This window comes from Bombina bombina, chromosome 10 (genome assembly GCF_027579735.1).
Source record: "Bombina bombina isolate aBomBom1 chromosome 10, aBomBom1.pri, whole genome shotgun sequence".
NCBI lineage: Eukaryota > Metazoa > Chordata > Amphibia > Anura > Bombinatoridae > Bombina > Bombina bombina.
Window position 1 is genome coordinate 36,745,104 of NC_069508.1, and position 26,520 is coordinate 36,771,623.

A 26,520-nucleotide genomic window follows, 5' to 3' on the forward strand; every position below is an offset into this window, starting at 1 on the left:
TGAGTCCACAGAATCATCTATTACTGTTGGGAATCAATACCCAAGCTAGGGGACACAGATGATTAGGGAGGGACAAGACATGAAATCTAAACAGAAGGCGCCATCGCTTGAAGAACCTTTCTCCCAAAAGAAACATTTGCAAAGAAGGCCAAGTCGTAGCCTTAACCTGTTCTACAGAAACCTCATTCTTGAAAGCCCAAGAAGAAGAAAGAGCCATAGTGAAATGAACTAATTCTCTCAGGAGGCTGCTGTCCAGCAGACTCACAAGCCAAACGATAATACTTCTCAACCAGAGAGAAAGAAGTGGCAGTAGCTTTCTGATCTTTACGTTTTCAAGAAAAGCAGAAGACTGACAAAATTCCTGGGTAGTCTGCAATAAAATGTATGGACCCACACAACATCTAGGTTGTGTAACAAACGTTCTTTATGAGAAGTATTAGGACAGAGAAGGAACAACAACAATTTCCTGATTAATATTTCTGTCCGAAACAACCTTAGAAAGAAAACCAAACTTGGAACGAAGAACTAACTTATCTGCATGAAATAGGAGATAAGGAGAGTCATACTGCAAGCTGAAAGAGTTCAGAAACCCTCCGAGCATAAGAACGAGTAGTAAGAAACAAAACCTTCCAATATAATAACTTAATATCTATGAAATGCACTGGCTCAAACAGAGCCTTGTAGCAGAACTTAAGAACCAGGTTAAGACTCCAAGATGGAGCCAAAGATTTAAATACAGGCTCAATTCTGACCAGGGCCTGACAAAAGGATTGTATATCCGGCACATCTGCCAGGTGCTCGTGCAACAAAATAAAGCAGAAATCTGACCCTTGAGGGTACTGACAGACACCTTCTCCAGGCCGCCTTCCTGGAATCCTGACTACTCCAAGAATATCCTTTAGTTTCACACCAAAAAAGACATTTATGGTAAATTTTTCTATTGAAAGGCTTAAGAGCCTGAATCATGGTCTCAATGACCGATTCGGGAAATACACGCTTAGCAAAATCAAGCGTTCCATCCCTAAGCAGTCAGCTTCAGAGAAACGAGATTTGAATAAAGAAAGGGCCCCTGAAGTAGGTCCTTCCTCAGAGGGTGTCTCCACAGGGGTAGAGACAACATTTCTACTAGATCTCCATACCAGATCCTGCAAAGCCATGCAGGAGCTATTAGAATCACCAACGCTCTCTCCTGCTTGATCCGAGCAATGACTCGTAGAAGGAGAACCAAACGGAGGAGAGAGATATGCCAACCTGAAGTTCCAGAGCATCTATCAGAAAGGCTTGAGGGTCTCTCGACCTCGAACCGTACTTTGGGAGCTTGGCGTTCTGACGAGATGCTATCAGATCCAATTCCAGTAACCCCCATTTGGTTGATAACCTTGAGAACACTTCCGGATGAAGTTCCCACTCCCCGGAATGGAAAGTCTGTATGCTCAGGAAATCCGCTTCCTAATTGTCCACTCCTGGGATGTGGATGGCATATAGAAAGCAACTGTGAGCCTCCGGCCACTGAATGATTTGCGCCACCTCCTTCATGGCTAAAGAACTCTGAGTTCCCCCAGGAGGTTGATGAGTTCCCCCCAGGAGGTTGATGTAAGCCACTGAGGTTATGCTGCCCGACTGGAACATGATAAACCGGGCTAGAGCCACTTGATGCCAAGCGATCAAGGCGTTTAAGATCGCTCAACTCCAAAATGTTTATGGGGAAAGACGATTCCTTCTGAGACAAAAGTCTCTGCGCCTTCAACGAATCCCAGACTGCTCCCCAACCCATCAGGCTGGCGTCCGTGGTCACAAGTACCCAAGAGGGTCTCTGAAAGAATGTCCCCTGAGACAGATGTTCTTGAGACAGCCACCAAGGAAGGTAGTCTCTTGTTGGTTGATCCAGTACTATCCTCTGAGATAGATCTGCATAATCCCCATTCCATTGGGCAAACATGCATAGCTGTTGAGGTCTCAGGAGGAACCGAGCAAAAGGAACTATGTTCATGGAAGCTACCATCAAACCAATTACCTCCATACATTGGGCCACTGATAGCCGTTCCACAGACTGTAAGGACAGGCAAGCGGAAAAAATCTTGGCACTTCTGACAGCCGTCAAATATTTTCATTGATAGGGAATCTATGATGGTTCCTAAGAAGATCACTCTTGTAACAAGATCTTTGAATGAGATTCTGCTAGTTGTAAAGATAGTGCCTTGACCAGAATGTTGTCTAGATAGAGTGCCACTGCAACTCCCCTGGGACTGATTACTGCCAATAGAGCTCCCAGGACTTGAGAAAATTCTGGGAGCTGTTGCGAGGCCAAATGGAAGCGCTATAAAATTGAAAGTGTTTGTCCAGATAGGAAAATTTCTGAAATTTGAGATGATCCCCGTCAATGGGAACATGTATTTACACATCCTTTAGGTCCATGGTCGTCATGAATTGACCCCCTCCTGGACCAGAGGAAGGATGTAACGGATAGTCTCCATTTTGAAGGACAGCACTATGAGAAATGTGTTGAGTAATTTTAGATCTAGAATGGGTCTGAAAGTTCCCTCTTTTTTGGGAACCACAAACAGGTTGGAGTAGAACCTGAGACCTGTTCCTGTATTGGGACTGGATCTATTACTCCCAAGAGGGAAAGATCCTGTACACATTTCAAGAACGCCTCTTTTTATTTGGTCTAGAGATCATCTTGAAAGTTGGAACCTGCAACTGCGAGGAAAAGTCTTGAACTCTAACTTGTAACCCTGGGAAACTATGTCCACTGCCCACAGGTCTGAGACATCTGGTTTCCAAGCTTGCGAAAACTGAGCGAGTCTGCCCCCCACTTGACCCGATTCCGGATCGGGGCAGACCCTTCATGCTGACTTAGAATCAGCAGCGGGTTTCTTAGAAGTGGGATCTGAACACACGCCTCTATTCGGAGACCAGAACTCCCAATCACTGGAAAGATGTGAATCTTGCGTTGAATTGTTTCCCCTTGTTTAGAGATTTAGTTTCAGATGTGTGTTTTTTTCCACCCGTAGTATCATAAACAATTTCTGTCAGACCGGGTTCAAACAAGGTCTTACCCTTGTAAGGAATCGCTAGAAGCTTAGACTTAGAGGAAACAGATGAACAAGATCTCAGCCACAATGCTCTGAGCGCTAACACAGCAAAGCCCGATATTGTGGCACCCAATTTAATGCACTGCAAGGGAGTGTCCGGAATAAAGGAATTGGCCAACTTAAGAGCCGTAATCCTATCTTGGATTCCCTCTAAAAGGAGTCTCTACCAGAAGAGACTCATACAAGGCGCCGAACCATTAGGCTGCAGCACTTATCACAGTGGTGATACACACTGCAGGTTGCCATCGGAGACCCTGATGAACATACATTTTCTTCAAATAAGCCCCCGGCTTTTCCTAAAGGAGCAGCTATCCTCAATAGGAAAAGTAGTTTTCTTAGCCAGAGTAGAAATGGCCCCTTCAACATGAGGCACTGATTGTCACGACTCCTTAATGGAGTCAGCAACAGGAAACATCTTAAAAACAGGGGACGGGGAAAAGGAATCCCAGGTCCCTCCTATTCCTGTGCTATAATCTCCGTGGCAGAGTCTGGCACAGTAAAGACCGCCACAACGGAAGGACATCAAAGAATTTATTAAGATTGTCAGATTACCTAGGGATGACAATAGTAGTAGTATCTGAGTCGACAAGAGTAACCAAACAACCTCCTTTAACAGTACACGGAGGTATTAAAGTTTACATCTGAAGGATATAACTTCAGCATCAGATGAAGGAATTATACTGTCCGAATCTGAGATTTCACCCTCAGAGGCTACTGAAGTATCTTCCTCAGACTTATGAGAAAGGTTAACTTGGGTAAAAGAAGTCGGATCAGAAACCCTACTATCTGAATCTTTAATTTTCATCTTGCATTTACCCTGTAGCATGGGAATGATAGCTAATGCCGCAGAGGATACCTGGGCAGCAATCTCTGCTTGCAAAAAAACTCCTCCAGTAGATTAAGAGGAACCGCAGGGCAGTGCATGCGACGCCAATAAGGCTTGAGACATATGAGAATGCTGTGGCATAGCTTGAACAGCATCAACCTGGGAGACTGATGGCTCAGAAACAAGGAGTCTATCTTTATGAGTAACCGTCTCAAAAAATAAAATATGCAGGTACTGTACCTTTAAATTTTAACATGAACTGTACTGTACCTTTAAGGATAATTAAATAAACCGTGCCTTTAAATTAAATGTGTTCCTACGGTAATCTTACAAAATATGCAAATCATTTGGCGTGAGCAGACAATTTTCACATTAGGGACAATTTGATACTCTGATTTAGATGCCTACCTGTCCTCGCCAACCGGACAGCAATTGCGATCCCACAGAGCAGCCTTTAGATAGATCGTCCTAACAACCCCTTCACCATCAAAAGCAGGGCTCCTAACACTGCGCAACAGCATCGGACTGTATTGAGAAGCGCATCACATGACAGACACGCTGCACTACAGAGAAAGCGCGCGCTTCAGTCAGAGGAGAAACCCCGCCTCAGCAAAACCCAGGGAGAAGTACCCGCCTCCAAATGAATGGAGACGGCTCCAAAACGGCAATCTGCAACTCCATGACGCTAAATGTACAAGCACATAGCTCTCTCTCAATCTGTGTCCTTTGAACACTGATCCAGAGCCCAAAAATAAACATTAACCCCTGAATCACCAATACAAATAACATTTATTGCAAAACTTGCATTTTATCTCCCATTCACATGTACCAGTGCTTGCTGCCTGCCAAACAAGTCCTGATGCAGGACAAAGTCCCATAATAAGTGAAGAATTTCTTATTAACCCTTTAAAGCCAGTCTTTCCTTCCCAGAGGTAAACAAAAATGGCACTAACCTGCACATCCAGCTCTCCGGCAGGGGTACAGCCCACCCGGCGTGAGATGAAGCCAATCCTCACAGAGACCTGTGGATAGAAAAATTAACAGAGTAAGCCAACTCTGGCATTCTGTTTGAGGGCAGCAATCCTGTCAGGAAAACGCAGTGAGGACCACCCCACAAGTTCCTAACTGATTGAAAGCTACCACAGCCCTACTGAAGAGACTAACATGGAGTACAGCTAAACCCAGGTTGTCAGGTAAGATGTTCTTGATAGAAGAATCTTAATCTGACACCTAAAACATCACCTCTTCCTTGCGCTGAAGGCAAAGAGAATGACTGGGGTTTGTGGGAAGTGAAGTGATACTTAACAGCTTTGCTGTGGTGCTCTTTGCCTCCTCCTGCTGGCCAGGAGTGATATTCCCAAACAGTAATTGACGATTCCGTGGACTCACTGTGTCTTAAGAAAGAAAGTCAAATTATAAAAGATTAATAAAATAACTTTACTGCAAATTACATGCATAGATTTAAAAAAATATATAATTAAAAAAAAAAAAAACTTACATTGTTTTGTTTTCATTTAATGCATCCAGAATATATTCATATCTTTCTTGTTTGGGAGTATCAGCCAGCTGATAAAATAAATAAGTATCAATACATAAAAGGGCTAACACAATTTAAAACAAATTCATTTAGATTTGCAGAACAAAACTTGTAAGCTAAAACTGAATTCAGTGGAGGCCCAGAATGAGCTATTACAGGAGCTTGTAGATTTATTTTTGTAATCATATTTTAAAATACTGAACAAAATCTCTGAAGGACAATTAGGGGCAGATGAAGTGTTAAAAAAGGTCTATGTGCAAATTTAAACTATTTAACAGGGTTAGATGTCCCATTAAAAATTTTGAAATTTTTATATTTAAATTGTGTAATTATATACAGTTAAACAACTTTGCAATAGACTTTATTTTGCTCCCCTTTCATTTGAAAACATTCTACCTACCATTTATTTAGGAGTTTAATATCCCTTTAAGGGGGTTATTACAATGTTGCTATAATGTCTGAGTGCTGTCAACAAAATGTGGGTAAATACCCTTCTCATGATAGGAAACAAATTTTCTCCATAAAGAACATATAATCTCCCAAAATTTTTGACATTAAAATAAAAGCGACATGAAAGCCAACATTTTTCTTTCGTGATTCAGACAAAGGAAACACTTTTTTTTTTTTAAGTTTCCAATTCAATTCTAATACTTCCATCGGATTTGCTTTGTTCTCATGCCATTGAGATACTTACATGGCAGGAAATAGTGATGTTATCCAATGCTTTTACAAATGTAACATTCTGCAAAACTGCAGCTATATAGCACTGCAAACACATGCACACTCCTGAGGTTCTCTGATTTTCAACTAAGGTTACCAAGAGAAAAAAGGGAAATTTGATAATAGAAGTAATTTGGAAAGTTGTTTAAAATTGCATTCTCTATCTGAATCATGTTGGGTTTTATGTCCCTTTAAATACAAAGCCGGATACATGGTTTTAGAATAGCTGTGATGAAGACACTTAAAGGGACACTGTACTCAAATTTTTTCTTTTGTGATTCAGATTGAGCATGAAATTTTAAGCAACTTTCTAATTTACTCCTATTATCACATTTTCTTCATTCTCTTGGTATCTTTATTTGAAATGCAAGAATGTAAGTTTAGATGCCGGTCCATTTTTTGTGAACAACCTGGGTTGTCCTTGCTGATTGGTGGATAAATTCATCCACCAATAAAAAAGTGCTGTCCAGAGTACTGAACCCAAAAAAAGCTTAGATGCCTTTTTCAAATAAAGATAGCAAGAGAACGAAGAAAAATTGATAATAGGAGTAAATTAGAAAGTTGCTTAAAATTGCATGCTCTTTCTGAATTACAAAAGAAAAATGTTGGGTTAAGTGTCCCTTTTAAGTCGACTAGCTGACAGATTGGAATGAAAAGAGTTAAAGGGACATGAAACCCAAAAATTTTCTTTCATGATTCAGATAGAGAATACAATTTTAAACATTCAAATTTACTTCTATTATTTATTTTGCTTCCTTCTCTTGTTATCCTTTACTGCAAGGTTTATCTCGGTAAGCTCAGGAGCAGCAAAGAACCTAGGTTCTAGCCGCTGATTGCTGCCTGCAGATATATCAAAATGGTCATTGGCTCACCCATGTGTTCAGTTAGAAACCAGTAGTGCATTGCTTTCAGCAATGGATAACAAGAGAATGAAGCAAATTTGATAATAGAAGTAAATTGGAAAATTGTTTAAAATGGTATGTTCTATCTGAATCAAAAAAATTGGGGTTTACTATCCCTTTAAATGATGAACGGCATTACAGAACCTATGTAATGATAAAACTTGATAAAATGTCAAAACTATGTGTTGGCTTTAAACTCTTGCAGTTTGAGAGAGGTTTATAAAAAAAAATTAAAAAAAAGTAATAAAATGTAATATGTAGGCTGGTAAGCCTGGTTAACAATGATGTGTCCCTTTAAGATCATCACAAAAGCCTTTGATATCAAACAGACATGAAGAAGTGCACCTTATAATAAATGACCAAAGGAGCATAGACTTTATAGCCAGCACTAATTCCTTTATAAAAGCTGTGCAATACAAAAAGCCCTCTAATATGTGTCATTGTGTATCGTAGGACAGGAAAAAGTGACTTCCTGTAGGAGGTTTAAAAGGGACAGTCAACCATAGAATTGTTATTGTTTAAAAAGATAGATAATCCCTTTATTACTCATTCCCCAGTTTTGCATAACCAGCACAGTAATTAATATACTTTTTACCTCTGTGATTACCTTGTATCTAGGAACCTTCTTCCAGCCCCCTGATCACATGACTGTGACTGTTTATTATCTATTGTCTTAAATTTAGCATTGTATTGTGCTAGATCTTAAATAACTTTCTGTGCCTGAACACAGTGTTATCTATATGGCCCACGTGTACTTTCTGTCTCTTTGTGTTGAAAAGAGATTTATAAAGCCTGTGATAAGAGACAGCCCTCAAAGGCTTAGAAATTAGCATATGAGCCTACCTATGTTTAGTTTAAACTAAGAATACCAAGAGAAAAAAGCAAATTTGATGATAAAAGTAAATTGGAAAGTCAATTAAAATTAAAAGTCCTATCTGAATAATGAAAGTTTAATTTATACTAGAATGTCCCTTTAAAGGTAATTTTCATGGCGCACTAATCTTTTAGAAGTTAGATACATAGTGTTGCTAAGCAACAATGCTGGAGTATAAAAAGGCATTTAAATCTTACTGTAAATATACTAATCAGCTTTGACTAGTACTAAAGTTAAAAAAAAAAAAAACATACACTTTACCAACATGTTCATAAATTAAAGTAAAAATCTATTGCCAAATATTTATGCTTTGAGTTCTGAAATCTTTACATAGCATTAAAGGGACTGTCGAGTCCAAAATAAACTTTCATGATTCAGATAGGAAAAGTAAATTGGAAAGTTGTTTAAAATTACATGTATAACCAATTTTGCTTTGTTCTCTTGGTATTCTGAGTTGAAAGCTAAACTTAGGAGGTTCATATGTTAATTTCTTAGACCTTGAGAACCGCCTCTCATATGGATGCATTTTGACAGTTTTTCACCACTAGAGGGTGTTAGTTCATGTGTGTCATATAGATAACACTGTGCTCAAGCACGTGAAGCTACCTTGAAGTCAACACGGATTGGCTAAAATGCAAGTCTCTCAAAAGAACCGAGATAATGGGACTGTCAGAAGATGCTTAGATACAAGGTAATCACAGTGGTAAAAAGTGTATTAATATAACCGTATTAGTTACGCAAAACTAGGGAATGGGTATTAAAGGGATTATCTATCTTTTAAAACAAAAATTCTGGTGTAGACTGTCCCTTTAACATGAAACAAAATCTACAGCACTCATTGTCTAAAGCGAAGAAGCATTTGATATACTTACCTCCCCTGGGTTGATAAAATCCCAGTTATCATTTATGTAAGTGATCAGCTCGAGTTCTGAATCAAAGTACTTCTTCTTGTGAATAACACTTAGATTGTATAAGCAGAGATGTGCTATGTCTACCCTAGGATAAAAAACACAAGCTTAACTGCTGCCTATATAAACAATCATCTTAAGAGATCAAAAGAAGAATAAGATTCATCGGGCAGCGCTTGTCACATTTACATTAAACACCAGGAAAATGATTTTGTATATATATTTACATAGATTAAAAAAAATTAATAGGAGCGAGTGGTAAAAGTTGAGTTGTAGCTCTCTGGCCTTCGGTGAACTATTACATCCTGTTTACAGACTAAATTAAAGTGACATTTCAAGATTTTGCCTGCAGAGTTTAAAGTGATGGTAAATCCGAGTGTTTCAAAAACGCTAGGATCTACCATCACTAAAAATAAAGGCCACCTTCAATTCATCAGTTTGAAGGAATAAAAAAAAAAAAAAGATGAAAATGTGCCTTTATTTCGCCACGGGTTCACTGCTTAGCTAAGCGGCTCTAACTGCCCACGACACTGCTCATTTTTTCAGGTGACGTTTCTGCCTCTTAGCCAATCACTGTGCGAGCCGATCAACTTTATGCTTTGGCTAAGAGGTGGAAACTTCACCTGATTGAAGAAAATAACTGTGCTGTGGGCCGCTAGGCTTAGCAGTGAAGCAGCAGCAAAACTGATGAACGAAGGTGGCCTTTATTTTTAGTGACGGTAAATCCTAGCGGTTTTGAAACACTAGGATGTACCATCACTTTAAGATCAAATAATCACTTGGGTGGCAAGTCTTTAGCTGCACTGAAAATTGTTTCAATCTGTATTTTCGCTAAACAGACATTTAAAGTATAAATTAAACGTCTGGGATTCAGATAGAGCATGTCATTTTAAGAAATTTTTAATTTCACTTCTAAAGATCAAACTTACCTTCTCTTTGTTTCCTTTGTTTGAAAGCATATTTACATATTAGAAGCAGAATTGCACTCCTAGGAGCTAGCTGGCGACTGGTGGCTATACACAGTTGTCTCTTGTCACAAGATGTGTTCAGCTAGTTCCTAGTAGTGCATTGCTACTATGGAGCTGACTTTATTCAAGATACCAAATACAGAAATAAAGAAATCAGTGTTTTTCTGATAAGTTATTCCAAACTCAGCAAACCTCTAAATTACAAAATGTCCCAAAAATATTTGTAAATATCAACGATAATATTTATAAAACAATATAAAGTAGCAGATAGCGCAAATATGCAGGTTTGGGAAAATAAAAGGACTGAAAAAATAATGATAACGATAAGATAAATTAAAAATATATTGTATTTATTATCCAGATGGAGATCGAACAATCTAAAACTCAAATAATTGATACCGGTATTTAATAAAAATTGATCCTTAAATTACTAATAAAACACATCATACACCATTCATTCTGCCAAAATATATTACCACAGAGCTCTGTATAGAGAATGGTTTTTATGATCAACATTCAAATATTCAACGATAGTATCTCATAGATATCCGTAAATTGACTCAAAGGTTCTCTTATAAACGGTACAATTGTTTTCTCGACAATGTTTTATTGTCTGTAAATATTTGCAACAATGTCTCAGATATTTACTGTGAAGACAACGGCCAGACTTATTTGTAAGCAACAATGTCTCTTAAACAATATTTGCTGGCAAGTATCCCAGATATAATTGTGTTTGTTAATGGCTGTTCCTTATATAGCTCAGGCTTTAAAATATAAAGCGTCTCCAATCTGAGGTTATTTCCTGGCTATACCTATTTTGTTGTACAATAGTACCAGATGTAGTTTGCAACAATGTCTCTTAAACCTCTAATACAGTACTTATAGTTCAATAATACCTTCAATGCGATTCTGCGTTTGGTTAATTATCCGTTGCTCCTTTGGAAGAAACGTCACAATCCACGTGACCTGTGATTAACCAATCATAGAGCTATTTGCTCTCCTGTGTAGCGTGCAGTGACCAACCAAATTTCCTTAAACGCTCAAAGATTCCACATTCAGGTAATGTGAGCAATGGGTGTACGGTATATGTCACCCTCCTCCTTTGCAGATCCTTATTGGTTAGTTATATGCGATGGTTAAAATAAAATTTTCAATGATCAGATTCAGCAGTCTACAAGTTTCGGCTGTGAATCCTATCAAGATCTTGATAAAGGCTTCACAGACGAAATGCGTAGATTGCTGGTCAGGTCACGTGGATCCTGATGTTTCTTCCAAATGAGCAACGGATAATAAACCAAACACAGAATCGCATAGAAGGTATTATTGAACTATAAGTACTGTATTAGAGGTTTAAGAGACATTGTTGCAAACTACATCTAGTACTATTGAACAACAAAATAGGTACTGCCAGGAAATAACCTCAGATTGGAAATGCTTTATATTTTAAAGCCTGAGCCCTATAAGGAACAGCCATTAAACAAACACAAATTATAACTGGGATACTTGCCAGCAAATATTGTTTAAGAGACATTGTTACTAACAAATAAGTCTGTTCGTTGTCATCACAGTAGAAATCTAAGAGACATTGTTGCAAATACAAAACAAGACAAAATAAGAACATTGTTGAGAAAACAATTGTAGAGTTTATAAGAGACTTACAAATAAGTCTGGCTGTTGTCTTCACAGTAAATATCTGCAACATTGTTGCAAATATTTACAGACAATAAGAAACATTGTTGAGAAAACAATTGTACCGTTTATAAGAGACCCTTTGAGTCAATTACGGATATCTATGAGATACTATTGTTGAATATTTGAATGTGGATCATAAAACCATTCTCTATTCAGAGCTCTGTGGTAATATATATTTAGGCAGAATGAATGGTGTAGGAGGTGTGTTTTATTAGTAATTTTTTAAGGATCCATTTTTATTAAATGCCGGTATTATTTGAGTTTATTTTAGAATGTTCGATCACCAATATCTGGATAATAAAAACAATATATTTTCCATTTATCTTATCGTTATTTTTTCAGTCCTTTTATTTTCCCAAACCTGCATATTAGTGCTACCTCATATTGTTTTATAAATATTACTGACTTTATTTAAGCCCTTTGAAAGGGTTAAACAGTTATATATGTAAGCAATAATAAAATGCTCTGACACATTATGCACTTCTACAAGTTTATGTTCTAGTACAAGACTTGACAAACCCAGGAAGCACTGTCATAAAGGAACGTTTGGCTCCTAACTTTTGTACTTCAAAGATCTGTAAATACATTAAATAAAACCAGGAACATAATTTTTTTTTATTTTTTTTTTATTAAAAATACAAGTCTGGCCCCTAAAACTCCACCTAGAAAGTTACCAGCTCTGAAAAAGGGCTGCCTTTTGAGTACTTAAAGGTTACTACGTTCTGGTCTAAACATTGTATGATTAAAAGTATGGAACGCCACGCAAATAGTTTCTACAAAGTAAAAAGTAATAAGAAGGTTCCCTTCACATTACAAAAAAAAAAAAAAAAAAAAAACACACAAATAAAAAATATCTAATGAAACTTACTTGATTTGTGGTAGCAAGAGAGAGACTTGTGGTAACTGGAAGATGACACACCAATAATCCAAACTACGAAGACTTCAAAAGGCTTCAAAATTAAGAACTGTACCAGAGCACTCAAATAGTGGCTTTTGGAAGGACTTGGCATAGGGCAGATTAGAGGTCAGAATGTTGCCTCTAGTTTCATCACTGTGTTGGAAATAAAACATGTATATTAAAACTTGCATTCTGTAGGGTGCTATGGTACAGTTTTTGATTTTGAATACTTTGAGCCAATTTAGGCTTAACATTACTTTTGTTCCTAGTTTAAGCAACAAGATATTTACCGCAAAGACACAACATATAAAATAGCATTAAAAGTGTGGATAATCTTGCATAAAATATCGCCCGGACTTACCACCGTAAAGATAGACGTTTGAGGTATTCTGGTCCAGAATTGCAGACTGAACAAATAAATGTATAAAATCTGTTGAGGAAATGCAGTAACAGATATCGCTCAGCCTAAAGTATTGTACATTTAAAACAAAAAAAACACAAACACTGATGTGCAACAATCCACGAATTTGCAAGGAAAAAAACAAAATAAGTCAATACATGTAGAAAACTCTTTAACCAAATTGCTTGGGACCAGAACATTTTGGAATATTTGCATCTTTTAAATGGGACAGTTTGGCGAGGTGATGGGGTCAATTGTAAACAACAATATGTCATTTAGGCAATATTAACGTCCTAATACAGCTTATACACGTAACCTAAAGGCAGTTTTATATAATTTTTAATACTTTTGTATACATAGTACACTCAAAGATAATACAGAACTGTAATCAGAAATAGTAATTTTTAATAATGTTAATTAAAAAATGAATAGATATGAATTAAAAAGTTTGGCTTTCAGAATAAGTTTATTTTGGAATTCCGGTTTTGTAAAATTGTCTACCAGGTCAGCAAAGCACATCATGCTTAACCATTTAAATAGGGTCTAATGTCATTTTGGGAATGTAAAATATAAAGTTTTTGTAGAAAACATTCTCACCTGTCACCATAAAGCATAGGTTTTTGCAGGCATTGCACACAGGCCTCATGAAACCACTGCTTACATTTGCAGCATTGAAGCATCTTCAAATACCAGCTATGAATAGAAATGACAAAGTTACAAGCAGATATTTGTGTTTTAATATAATTTTTAAACCACTGAAGTGCAAGTAAACAAATATTAATATTTCTTTCCTAAGATATGGCGAGTCCATGGTGTCATTTACTGTTGGGAATATCTCTCCTGGCCAGCAGGAGGAGGCAAAGAGCACCACAGCCAAGCTGTTAAGTACCACTCTCCTTCCTACAACCCTCAGTCATTCTCTTTCCCTTAGTGCATGGAGGAGGTGAATTTTGGTGTCTGCAGAAAATTGGATTTCTTTACTTCAAGCAAGATTTTACCGTCAGAAAGCTGGAGTAGGTTTACTCTGATCTTTCCCTTTCAAGATTTGGTCTAGCCGTACTCCACGTTAGTCTCTTCAGTAGGGCAGTTGTGCCTTTAAAGCAGTTAGAAACTTGTGGGGTCTGGAAAGGAGGCTGGCACTGGAAGGGTTAACCCACAGCACTGATGAAGGGGTTAACACAACTAAAGACTGCACCATTATGGGGACTACTATCCTGAGTTCAAGATCATTTGCAGGCAGGGACTACATTTTGTGACAGACTGGGGTTAACTCCTTTATGGACAGGAAAGAGTTAACCCCATATCATTGGCTTTTTATTTCAGAAACTTTTTGAGGTCATGTTTATTTCATATATGGTTGGCAGGTATGTTTACACTTTATTAGGGGCAATTTGCGATCTTAAGTTAGCTGCGCTATTACAGCGCCACAGGAAGCAGCTCCATTTCCTTTGGGCTTCTCTTCCGGTCTAAAGTGCGCTTTTACAATACACAGACGCAGCTTCAAGACCAGTGACGTGTGCCTCTGGTTTCCGCTCACTGAAAAGTTTTGCAGAGCGGTTTTTGGTAGACACGGAAGACGTGACAGAGAAACGACCCAACGCTCCATTAGACAATTGTGGGAGCAGGTAGGCACCTCAGTCTTAGGGCTGGGGTGTAGAGGCAGCATAAATTTATATAAACAGTATCTACATATTTTACTTTTACTGCCAATATTTCCCAATTATTAGGTAAATTGTACTTGCTAGAAACACAGTTTGCACTTTGTCTCTTAAAAGGAACAGTACACAAGAAATAATTTTGAATTTTTTTTTTTGTCTCCTGCATCATGGAACAGGTTGCTGTTCCCAGGCACAGGTGCCCAATCTGTGTGGACAATCAAATTGTGCCGCCCTTGCCTTTTTGTTCCTCATGTATAGATAGAACTTCACAGAATAAAACTAACGCTTTGTTTCTGAACAGCCTCTCAGGATGATGCTGTTCAGGGAATGCCACAATTTTCTCCTCAGGCGTCCCAAGCGGTGCCCTGCAGTTCCTCATTCTCCTGGAGGAGCTTATTTGCAAGCGGAAATTGCTTCCCAGGTATCTTCTGCGGTATTGGCTGCCAGTCCCAAGCTACAGGGAAAACGCAAGAGGAAATTTAGAGATTCAGATAGTAAGGTTTCTGCTCCAGGTTCTGATACACAAGTGGCTCTCTCTCATAAGTCTGATGAGGAAGATATGTCGGTAGCCTCTGAGGGTGAAATCTCAGATTCCGACACTAATTCCTTCATCTGATGCTGAAATTGTATCCTTCGGATTTAAGCTGGAACACCTCTATGTACTGTTAAAGGAGGTTTTGGCTACTCTTGACAACTCAGATACTCCCATCGCTGTGAACCCTAGGACATCTAACAAGCTTCATAAATACTTTTATGTTCCTTCCTCTGTGGAGGTGTTTCCTGTGCCAGACCATGCCATGGAGATAATAGCACAGGAATGGAAGAAGTCCAGGATTCCCTTTTCCCCGTCTCCTGTCTTTAAGAAGATGTTTCTTGTTGCCGACTCCATTAAGGAGTCGTGGCAAACTGTGCCTAAAGTAGACATTTCTACTACTATTTCTATTGAGGATAGCGGCTCCTTTAAGGCAAAAAGCTGGAGGCTTATTTGAAGAAAATGTATGTTCATCAGGGTCTCCAATGGCAACCTGCAGTGTGTATTGCCACTGTGACAAGTGCAGTAGCCTATTGGTTCGACGCCTTGTCTGAGTCTCCCTTAGTGGAAATTCAGGATATTATCACTGAAGCTTCCAAGGTACGGTTCAAAGTCAAGAGATCCATAGGCCGTTCTGATAGATGCTCTGATGGCCCATTGGGATTTCAGGTTGGCATACCAGTTTCCTCTCCTTCCACGAGTCATTGCCCGTATCAAACAAGAGAGAGCGTCAGTGATTCTAATAGCCCCTGCGTGGCCTTGCAGGATCTGGTATGCAGACCTAGTGGCCATATCGTCTCTCCCACCTTGGAGACTGCCTCTGAGGAAGGACTTTCATCCAAATCTATAGTTTCTCTGAAGCTGACTGCTTGGAGATTGAACGCTGAGGGTGGTTTAGCGTTCAATCTCCAAGCAGTCAAATTTCTGCATTATCTATTTTGCTACATAAGCGTCTGGCGGACGTGCCAGATGTGCAATTTATTTGTCAGGTCTTGGTTAAAATCAGGCCTGTCTAAGTCTGTTGCTCCCCCTTGGAACCTTAACCTTGTTCTTAAAGTTTTGCAGCAGCCTCTGTTTGAGCCATTGCATTCCATAGATATAAGTTATCTTGGAAGTTTGTGTTTCTTATTGCTATCGCTTCTGCTCGGAGAGTCTCGGAACTCTCAGCTTGCAGTGTGATTCGCATTTTCTATGTTGATAAGGCAGTTCTACGTTCTAAGTTCGGTATTAATCAGAAAATTGTTGTTCCTTCTCTATGTCCTAGTCCTTCTCATAAAGAACGTTCGTTGCACAACTTGGATGTTGAGCGTGCTTTAAAGATTTTATTTACAGGCGACTGAGGATTTTCGCCAGTCTTCTGATCTGATCTCTGGGAAACTTAAAGGCCAGAAAGCTACTGCTACTTCTCTTTCTCTCTGTTCGAGAAGTATAAATCTCTTTGCTTATGAGACTGCTGGTCAGCAGCCTCCTGAGAGAATTAAGATTCATTCCACGGGAGCGGTCTCTTCTTGGGCTTTCAAAAATGAAGCTTCTGTAGATCAGATTTGCAAGGCTGCAACTTGGTCCTCTTTGCAATCTTTTTCTACATTTTCAAATTCAATATTTTTGCCTCGGCTGAAGCTTCTTTTGGGAGAAAGGTTCTTCAAGCGGTGGTGCCTTACGTTTAGGTCTACCTGTCTTGTCCCTCCCTAGTAATCTGTGTCCTCTAGCTTGGGTATATTGGTTCCCAACAGTAAATGATGACACTGTGGACTCACCATATCTTAGGAAACAAAACAAAAATTATGCTTACCTGATATATTTCCGGATATGGTGAGTCCACGGCCCCGTCCTTTCATTTAAAGTTATTTTTTACTAAACTTCAGGCACCTCTACACCTTGTGTTACTCTTCCCAACAGTAAATTATGACACCGTGGACACACCATATCCAGAAATAAATACATTTATCAGGTAATCAAATTTTGTTTTTATAATCTGAGGGAAATTACAGATACCACCACCATTATACTTTTATTATATCATAATACATTGTTACTATGTAGTACTCAGGCAATCAGCTGATAAGAATTCTTTATATTCAAAGATATTGCAGGCATACCCTTTCAGATTGGGGTTGTCCCCCAGCACAATTTGTCTATTGAAATGTTCAGCACAGGTGGTGATTTTTAAACTCGCAAAAAACAGCTATTTCAAAATCACACAATAAAAGTAAATGAGCTATTAGTAAGCAATTTTAGTGTTCTGCACAAAAATTTTGGTCAGCCGGATGGAGTTATGAAGTAGCCGGGTGGCAGCAGTGTATTACTTTACAATATTCTACAATTTTCTATTACTTATAAAGTGTTACTTTACTATTGTAAGAGATGGTAAACTTGAGCAATCTGCACACAAAAACAAAAAACAGAATGCCCAAAACATTTTTTTTTTTTTTTTTAAAATACACTTACTAAAAAAGTTATCGATCTTTCTAGTAGATTCAGTCCCGTTTTCCTCCGCCCCTCCCAGATATGCACTTTTTTCCCCCTTGAAGTTCTAACCGATATTCAATGAAAATGTGTGCCGAAAGGCATTGAACAAAAAATCTAGTGCACCTCATTCTAAGGTGCAAATGTTTGTTTATTACGCAGCTCACCGACTTCATGCGCGTACACAACTCACACATATCTGGGAATTCATAACTTAGTAGTCAAAACACGTGGATTAACACAGGGGAATCACGCTCTCTAAATGCTGCAGAACAGATTGCATACACTTGTGATTCATTATTTATATTGAAGCGGATTAATAGCTATAGTACATGCTTCCCAGTCTCGTAAGCGGGCATTATTACGTATGTAAAGAGCAGGTAGGACCGCTCTATGTCACACAATCTACTACCGGGTATGTTGAGGGATGGAGGAACAGGACATTCGGGCATAAAATTATTTTATAAATACAAAACAAACACACAAAAAACAGCAAAAATCAAAATGAAATATAAACTTAGCGGTTTCATTTCTGCATTACTGAAATATGTAAATTAAAGAGATAAAATGTACAATCACTTTAATATTGGATCATTTTAGTTTAATATTGGCTTAAATTTTAGCCAGGTGGTCAGTAAAAATCAGCCGGGTGGTGCTCCCATTAAAAAGGTCTAGGGAGAACACTGAATTTAAAGGGATAGGAAAGTCAAAATTAAACTTGCATGTCATTTTAAGACACTTTAATTATCTTCTATTTTCAAATGTGCTTCGTTCAATTGTTTTTTTTTTTTTTAAATGCGCACTTATCCTAAACAAGTGGGAGATTAATGCTGTTTGGTGCTTGCACAAATTTGTCTCTTGTGATTGGCTAACTAGATTTAAGATAGACTTATTTTTATAATATAGATATGAAGTTAAAATACCCCGCCACCCACTTCAAAAGTAAAAATGTTCTGTGTTAACCGTTTAGAGTGCTGATTGGACAACAATTCAGTTGCAACAAAAGGCGACCAAAGGGGAGAGTGCTAATTCGAGAACAGTTTAAACCTTTAGCTCACAGAAAAATTGCTTTTTGGAGAGGGCGGCGGAGCACGGGAATTTTCATTACAACTGATAAATTAAACACTATCTAAAATATCTCTAACATTCCAGATTTGTTTTTATAAAGTGGAGAGTTTACCATCAGGAAAAAAAAAAAACGTGTCAGCAAGATCCTTATATATAGGAACAACTATAATTGATTTTAAAATGAATTAAAAAAAAAAAAAAATGAACTCACTCTCCGGGGCCTCCGCAGTAACAGTAACATTGCTGTGTGTTTGTTTTATGGCCTATATCCCATTCCAGATCGTCAATATTGTACGGCAGACTCTGCTTCATCACTTGTAAAGCTTTGGCATTCGGTCCTTTTTTCAATGCTCCTCCTCTCTTGTAATGACAGAATAAAAATAAAAAAATACTTAGACACAGTCTGACACACACTGATAACTTTCTTCACAGGTGTCACTGGAAACCTGGAAGAACAGCTCTTCTGCCTTGTGGTAGTGGGGGAATCTGTACATTTGAAGATACAAAAATCACAGTTTGATACGTTTGTGACTAAGGATCACTAGATAAATTGCTTTTGTTAAAAAGCGACACAAATCGATCCCTTGAAAACATAAAACTTTCATATTTACCTTTAACTTGCTTAGAGGGAAAAACTAGTTTAAAGTTTGTCAATTTTGATGCTAAAGTGCCCGGTTTTTAAAAATTTGATTAAAAACAGGGGCACTTTAATTCATTAAAATTTACATTTCACTCCTAAGAAAAGAAAAAAAAAAAACAAAAAAAAAAACACTTACCTTTTAATCTTCACAGCAGCTCCAGCTTCCTCCGCTCGTCGCAAAGCCTCTTCCTGGGTCTAAAATGAGGAATCCTGCTTCCTCCAATTACGGCGTTGAATCAGACACTGATTCCCCCGGGGGGAAGCCGTGATTGGAGGATGACCTATCCATCATTTCTGACGTCAGAAATGGCTTGCAACGACCAGAGAAAGCTGGAGCTGCTGTGAAGATTAAAAAGGTAAGTTTTTTTTTCTCAACAGGAGTGAAATGTAAATTTTTATGAACTAAAGTACCCCTGTTTTTAATCGAATTTTTAAAAACCGGGCACTCTAGCATCAAAATTGACTTTCACTTTAATAACATTTTTAATAAAATCAAACCCCCCCTACCCTCACTTACATATGTGTAGTGCTTTAAACTTCTATCAGTCTTAGGAGTTATGGTCTCGCAATGGAAGGTGTTGCAGGTCCTGCGAGACCCAAAACTACAGAGACTGCTAGAAGGCAGATTAGAAGAGTTACAGCTGCTGATTAGCAAAAAGTGCTCTGCTTCTTGATAGAGGAAAAAAATTGCAGAGCTAGGATGACTACAAGTTAAAGGGGCAGTCAAGTCAAAATTAAACTTTCATGATTTAGATAGAGCAGCAATTTTAAGCAACTTTCTAAATGTACTCCTATTATCAATTTTTCTCCGTTCTCTTGGTATCTTTATTTGAAGAAGCTGGAATGTAAGCTCAGGAACCGGCATATTTTTGGTTTAGCACCCGGGGTAGTGCTTGCTGATTGGTGGCTACATTTAGACACCATTCAAGCAAGCGCTATCCCAGGTGCTGAACCAAAAATGTACCAGCTCCTAAGCTTACATTACAACTTTTTCAAATAAACCTAAGAGAAGAAAAATGGATAAGAGTAAATTAGGTTGCTTAAAATCGAACGTGCCATCGGAATCATGAAAGTTTAATTTTTGACTAGACTATCCCTTTAAAAAAGGTGTAGTTTATTTCGTTGAGCATCATGGGAAATGTAGTTCTGAAACATCTGGAGTGCCAAGGTTCCTGATCCCTGCTTTAAAGCATCATGTTTTACAATAAGTAAAAATGTGTGACCAAATGCTGAGAAGTATGGCTGATTGTATGTAGAAAGTTTTTTATTAAAGAAAACTGCATTGGTTATTCAGGCTTTTTTTTCTATTAGACAGAACTTGCATAGCAAAACAAATACAAAGTATCAGAGAATGGTCAAGTGGGCTTGGATTAGTTAAAATTGACTTAAAACCAAATACACTGAAGACAAAAAGCAGATACCTTTGTTGTGGTGGCAAACACACATTGCCGACAGAGCCATTTCTCATCAGTGTCAATCACGTTAGGATCAATCTTTGGAGTGTGGCACAGCTGATGGTAACCTAAACAAAATGTGAATGGACATTAATAAGGTTTTAGACCTATTGGCAAAGACTTTAAAAACATCTTGACTTTGTGTAAAGAAAAATGGATTGCCCTACGCTACCTAGAGGTCAAAAGAAAAAATATGTAAACTAGGTTTTAAGATGCTGCAAATCAAATTTAGGCAATTTGAAGAATTTTCGAAAACCTAGAATTTGCTTCTTTCTAGTGAACAAGGGACAAGCAAAAAAATTTTAAAAAATACAAAAGCAAGAGATGTTTATCCCCTTCACACAATTAGAACCTTTTTATGCCGTCCTAACAGCGCCGGGCTTTAACACAGAAGAAAAGCATGGAACATCCTACCTTATCTGGTTTTTCATTTCATTTTTCCAGCAAGTGTTTAAATGAAACAACTAATTAGTGAGATCAGTCAGTTGTCTCCCAATAGGAGGACTCTGAGGCCAGCTGAATAGTTACTATAAACAATTCTTATTTAGAAAGAACAACATTTTAGGGGGCTGTAAAACAAACAATAAGGGTTTTAGCCAGGTCTAAAATAATCCGGCCGAATGCACATGCGTATATTTAACCCCTTTCTAAATTTTCCTTTTTTTTTTTACATAAATTAAATTAGTGACATTGAATAGTTTCAGATCCTTAGAAAAAATGTAGTATATAAGAGAGAAACTGAGTAAACACAAAATTCAGTTTTTAAATTATTTTTAGCGAACACCAGCAGGTCCTGTGTGAAAAAACCATGGTCCTCTAAGTTTCAACCCATTACCCAAATGTAATTGATCATTAGATTCAATCAGAGTAGACAGACCCAGGCTGAATTACAACCCTGTTGAATCTACACATGACTTGTACAGAACCTATCAATGTGTATACTACAACATAACAGCACAATATGCCACTATCAAAATAAATTCCAGAGGAGGTGAGGCAAAGAGTTAATAAATCAGTTGATAAAGGATTACAAAACAGTCTCAAAGGGAATCCAAAGATACATTATTTACAAATGGAGAAAGTGTCATAAGTGCTTGGGCAGGACCTTAACGCCTCTCCCGCCATTAGGATGTTCCATGCCGTCCTAACAGCGCTGGGCTTTAACTCAGGACGATATGGAACGTTCCTACCATATATGGCATAATGGTGCAGCCTTTTAGGTAATGAAAAATTGGATTTGGGGCATGCCTAGCAGCATAGGCAGTCCCACATGATCTGATCCTGGCCTTGAATTCATGCGATTGCATCAGTGATCGCTTGTTTTCATTTTTTTCAAGTAAGTGTTAACATCAGAAGTTCATTCTGACCTAAGCACTTGCCCTCTGGCAACTAGGTTAGACACCAACTGAGCAGACATGAAGCAAGTGAACCTACCGTGTGCATACATGTGTAAGCGGATAAATACAATAGATAACATACCTTGCCCACACTTGTCACAAATTACAATTTCATTTGGCGCATCAGAATATTCTTCCTGACATATTGTGCAAACCATTTCTCCACTTTCAGAGGCCCCTGCAAAAGAGTTTAAAAACAGTTACATACAAGTTTCTAAATTTGCATCACTGACATTTCAAACTAAATGCAAAGCAAGAAAATATAGCACAACTACATGACAACTTTACATGTGGGTAACTCCTTTTAAGCTGATTAGATAGGCTCAAAGCTTCTCCTACAAAAAGGAACCTAGAGTCCTTTCTGAAAGAGGTGGTACACTTTCCCCTTTGTATAAGCAGTTGCAGAATGTTAGCGCTATATTAGAGTTTAAATTCATCCATTCCAAGGTAGATACAGTTTAACTTACTTTTTAATGTAGCACTGAAATTAAACTCCCATCTTCAAAAGTTTTTTTGGTAAACTGACGGTTTGAACTTTTCTATTGGCGCTTTATCTATATGGCATCGGAGAACAGTTCAACTGCTTACTCACAAAAAAATAAATAAAAAAATTTTGAAGTGGGCAGCCGGATTGCGGGGTATTTGAATATTAGTGCTACATTAAAAAGTTAAAGCGCCTCTTCATTAGAATAGATAATTAATCTCCATCTAAAATATTGCTAACATTCCAGATCTATTTACACAAAGGGGAAAGCTTATCAACACTTTATTATAGTACCAAGATCAATTATTAGCAAGGCTAAGATTTAAAACTGCATTCTAGTTTTAAAAACATTTTAAACATCCATACTTACTAGTTTGAAAAAGGATCAGTAAACTTTAATGGTATTTTTCTGTTGCAAATCAAATACATTTTTGTAAAGGAATTTGACCAATCCGGGTGTATTTATTATGTGCAAATCAGACAAAAACATTAGGAAAAGGTACTTTCCTATGCCACCCTAAATAAAGATTCAATGAAAAATTTCTGTATGCACCAGTCACTGGCTATAGGCTCACATGGAGCAGCACGTGGGGGGTTCTAGTGCCCAACTATTTTTTCTCTCTTTTTAACCAATTTAAAAAAAAAATAAACTCTGCAGAAAAGTGAAAGTAAAAATTCAAAGTCATTCTGTAATGTGGCCCTGGAAAATGGAGCACAATAGAAAACTGGTAGATATGAATAAATTCTATAAAATAATAAAATGCGTATTTATATATTTTCATATGGGAGAAAAGGCCAGATAGATTAAAATTCACAAAGTATTAATGTTATATACATGAAATGCAAAAAATGCTTCTTTCCAAAATATCAGTGAAAGAGTGACATGATGCACGTGCATGCGCCAGATACTGGCTACAAGTCACATGCAGCACTGAGTATTTATAGGAAGGCAGAAGTGCTTGTCCACAGCTAATGGCAGCATACAAAGTTTGTGTCCAATAAGGTCTCTATGCAAAACGTGTCATATCTAGCTTCCTGAAATCATGATAATGCTTCATATATTACTACAAGATTTCCATGAGAGTCTGCAAAATAAATCAATAGTTGAAAATGCATTCTTTCCTGTATCTAAGCCTCTGCAAACTGCCCCTTTATTTCAGTTCTTTTGACAGACTTGCAGTTTAGCCAATCAGTGTCTGCTCCCAGATAACTTCACGTGCACGAGCAGTGTTATCTATACGAAAAACATGAACTAACACCCTCTAGTGGTGAAAAACTGTTAAAATGCATTCTGAAAAGAGGTGGCCTTCAAGGTCTAAGAAATTAGCATATGAACCTCCTAGGTTAAGCTTTCAACTAAGAATACCAAGAGAACAAAGCAAAATCAGTGATAAAAGTAAATTGGAAAATTGTTTAAAATTACATCTGAATCATGAAAGTTTATTTTGGCCTAGACTGTCCCTTTAAGTTGTAGCTTTATAGAAGGAGCAGCAATTTTCACCAGTGAATCGCTTTTTTAAAAAAAAGTGCAATTATAGCCAAGAAAAAAGTATACAAGTTAGACATTGGCTATAGGAACTGGAAAGAGATTGATGAATGAATGAATTAATGTTGGTCTGGGCAGTTTAAGGAGAGGAGTGAAACAGGTGTAATTGATTCTCTAGTGCCTAGAAAATATACTTAAAAATGTTCAATTAATTATACTGCAATTCTATTGAAATGTATTTGCACTTTAAATAAAAAATGCTTTATTGTCCAATTTAGAAAACCTCTTAAGGGTTACTGATAAAGCCTTAAGTGCTTAGCTTTGTAAGTAGTTACAGCACCATAAGCAAAAAACAAAAATGACCACATCTTAACAAAACCTAATCAATAAGGTAGTCATCAACATTGCTCTGATTGTTTAAATATTTTATTGTTGAGCTTTTGTATGAAAAGATTTTCTTGGCGCTGGATTTCCCGCACGGCTATTGGCTAAGAGGTGGAAACATCACCTCTCAGCAAAACAGCGTTCTGGCGTGGGCTACCTGAGGAGCTCAGTGCATCGAACACTTGAAACAAATAAAGAAGCTTTCAGCATGAAGTATTGTATACTTTAAGAATGAAAGTCAGCTTTATTTGTTCCAATGGTCAATCCTAGCATTTCACAAAACGCTAGGATTGACAATCACTTTAAGGTGATGATTATTGTCCTACTTCCAATAACGTACAGCAGAAATTATCCAGAACATTGAAAAGAAATAAACTGGAATCATTCATACATGCTTTTATCTGTTCTATATTTGCTCTTGAAAAAGACGTTTGCATACGTTGAAAAGCGTTGAGCTAATAATTTTTATCTATATTGGAATATTATTTTGTTCCTTTGCTGTGACATCGCCGGATGTCTAATTTTGATGGAGTAAGTTACTACTTATTCAATTTATAAAACAGATTCTACATATTTTTCACTGGAGTTTTTTTAAACCCTTATTGTTACAAGACATCAGTGGATCCCTACTACTGGGCCTGTGTGACATACTCCAGACAAGCGGATATCATGCAACTTATGGAGTATACTGCACTCTTATTATTTGGCTTTTACATACACACCAAGCCCTTTTCTCTTTGTCAACAGAAGGATTATTATACATCCAGCCTGAGTTTAACATTAAAGATCTGCGCCATCTACCACTGAAAATCTACCTTAACCACAGTCCCTGGGGAGAGACTGAAAGAAGGCAGCGGTCTAACCAAAGGGAGAGTATTAGTTCTCAGTCCATTTGTAACAGATTGTTGTTTTTTTACCATCTTACAATATCTGTATATTGTTTCTTCTGTATTATACATGAACTTAAGACTCCTCACAATGCACCAATCAATACCACCCCAGAAATCCTTCAGTAATTCCACACATTATTCCTCATACCACAATACCGAACACATTACTTCCCAAAAGACATCCTCACACCCAGGGTTGGATACGTATCTGAACCAATGCACAGTCCCCTCATTAACAGTGGAACAACAAGATGACCTAAGCTCTCCCATCTCAACAACGGAAATAGCATCAGCAATTAAAAACCTCAATGCAGGGAAAAACCCATGCCCTGATGGCTTTACAGCCAAATACTATCAAATCTTTGCCCCCCTCCTAATACCACACATGCACCACCTGTTCAATAGTATATCCCGCACTAATCTTCTCTCACCTTCCATGCTAACAGCAAATGTAGTTGTACTACCTAAACCAGGGAAGGCACACAATACCCCATCAAACTTCAAGCCGATAATTACTAAATATCGCTATCAAGATATATGCTAAAATATTAGCAAATGGAATGAATAAAATACTTCCCTACCTCATACACACTAACCAAGTGGGTTTTATACCTAACAGGGAAGCAAGGGATAATACCCTTAAGATCTTTTCCCTCATGGAATATGCCACGAAAACCAGCCTTCCATCCATCTTTGCATCTATGGACGCAGAAAAAGCCTTATAGGCTAGATTGGGAATTTTTAAACAGACATTCAAATTTGGCTTCCCAGACACTTATGTTAAAAGTAGATTTAATATATATTCAGCCCTAGTGCCAAAAAAAAAAAAAAAAGTTAAATGATTCCCATGGAACCCGGCAAGGTTGCCCCCTTTGTCCATTGTTTTTCGTTTTAGCAATGGAAATCCTATCTGCTAGAATCAGACAAATTGAAAACATCTCGGGCATTAAATTAAAAAACGCTGAATACAAAATGTCTCTGTACGCGAATGACGTCTTCCTAACACTCACCTCACCCCTATCTGCACTAGCAGAAACTACATAAAGAATTAAATTTATATGGCCTGTACTCTAACTTCAAGGTAAACGTCGCAAAATCTGAATTTATGAGTGTAGCATAAGCAAAGAAAGTCGTCCACCAAATTGTACACGAATACGCATACTTCAATCAATAAAATACTTAGGCGTATATATCTCTGATAACCTTACCATGTAAACCATGAACTATGATGGCTTAAAGAC

At 37.7% G+C, this 26,520-nt stretch overlaps 1 protein-coding gene across 1 annotated transcript in view; it reads right to left on the bottom strand.

Annotated features, from left to right (window-relative positions):
* MTF2 (metal response element binding transcription factor 2) overlaps nt 1-26,520 on the bottom strand; it is a 45,685-nt gene that overhangs the window by 12,852 nt on the left and 6,313 nt on the right. The window contains exons 4-10 of the mRNA XM_053693954.1: nt 22,118-22,213; nt 20,606-20,706; nt 18,756-18,904; nt 13,418-13,513; nt 12,782-12,850; nt 8,827-8,950; nt 5,420-5,487 (exon numbers count right to left, since the gene is read on the bottom strand). Of these exons, the coding sequence (XP_053549929.1) occupies nt 5,420-5,487; nt 8,827-8,950; nt 12,782-12,850; nt 13,418-13,513; nt 18,756-18,904; nt 20,606-20,706; nt 22,118-22,213 (703 nt within the window). The remainder of the gene's footprint in view (nt 1-5,419; nt 5,488-8,826; nt 8,951-12,781; nt 12,851-13,417; nt 13,514-18,755; nt 18,905-20,605; nt 20,707-22,117; nt 22,214-26,520) is intronic.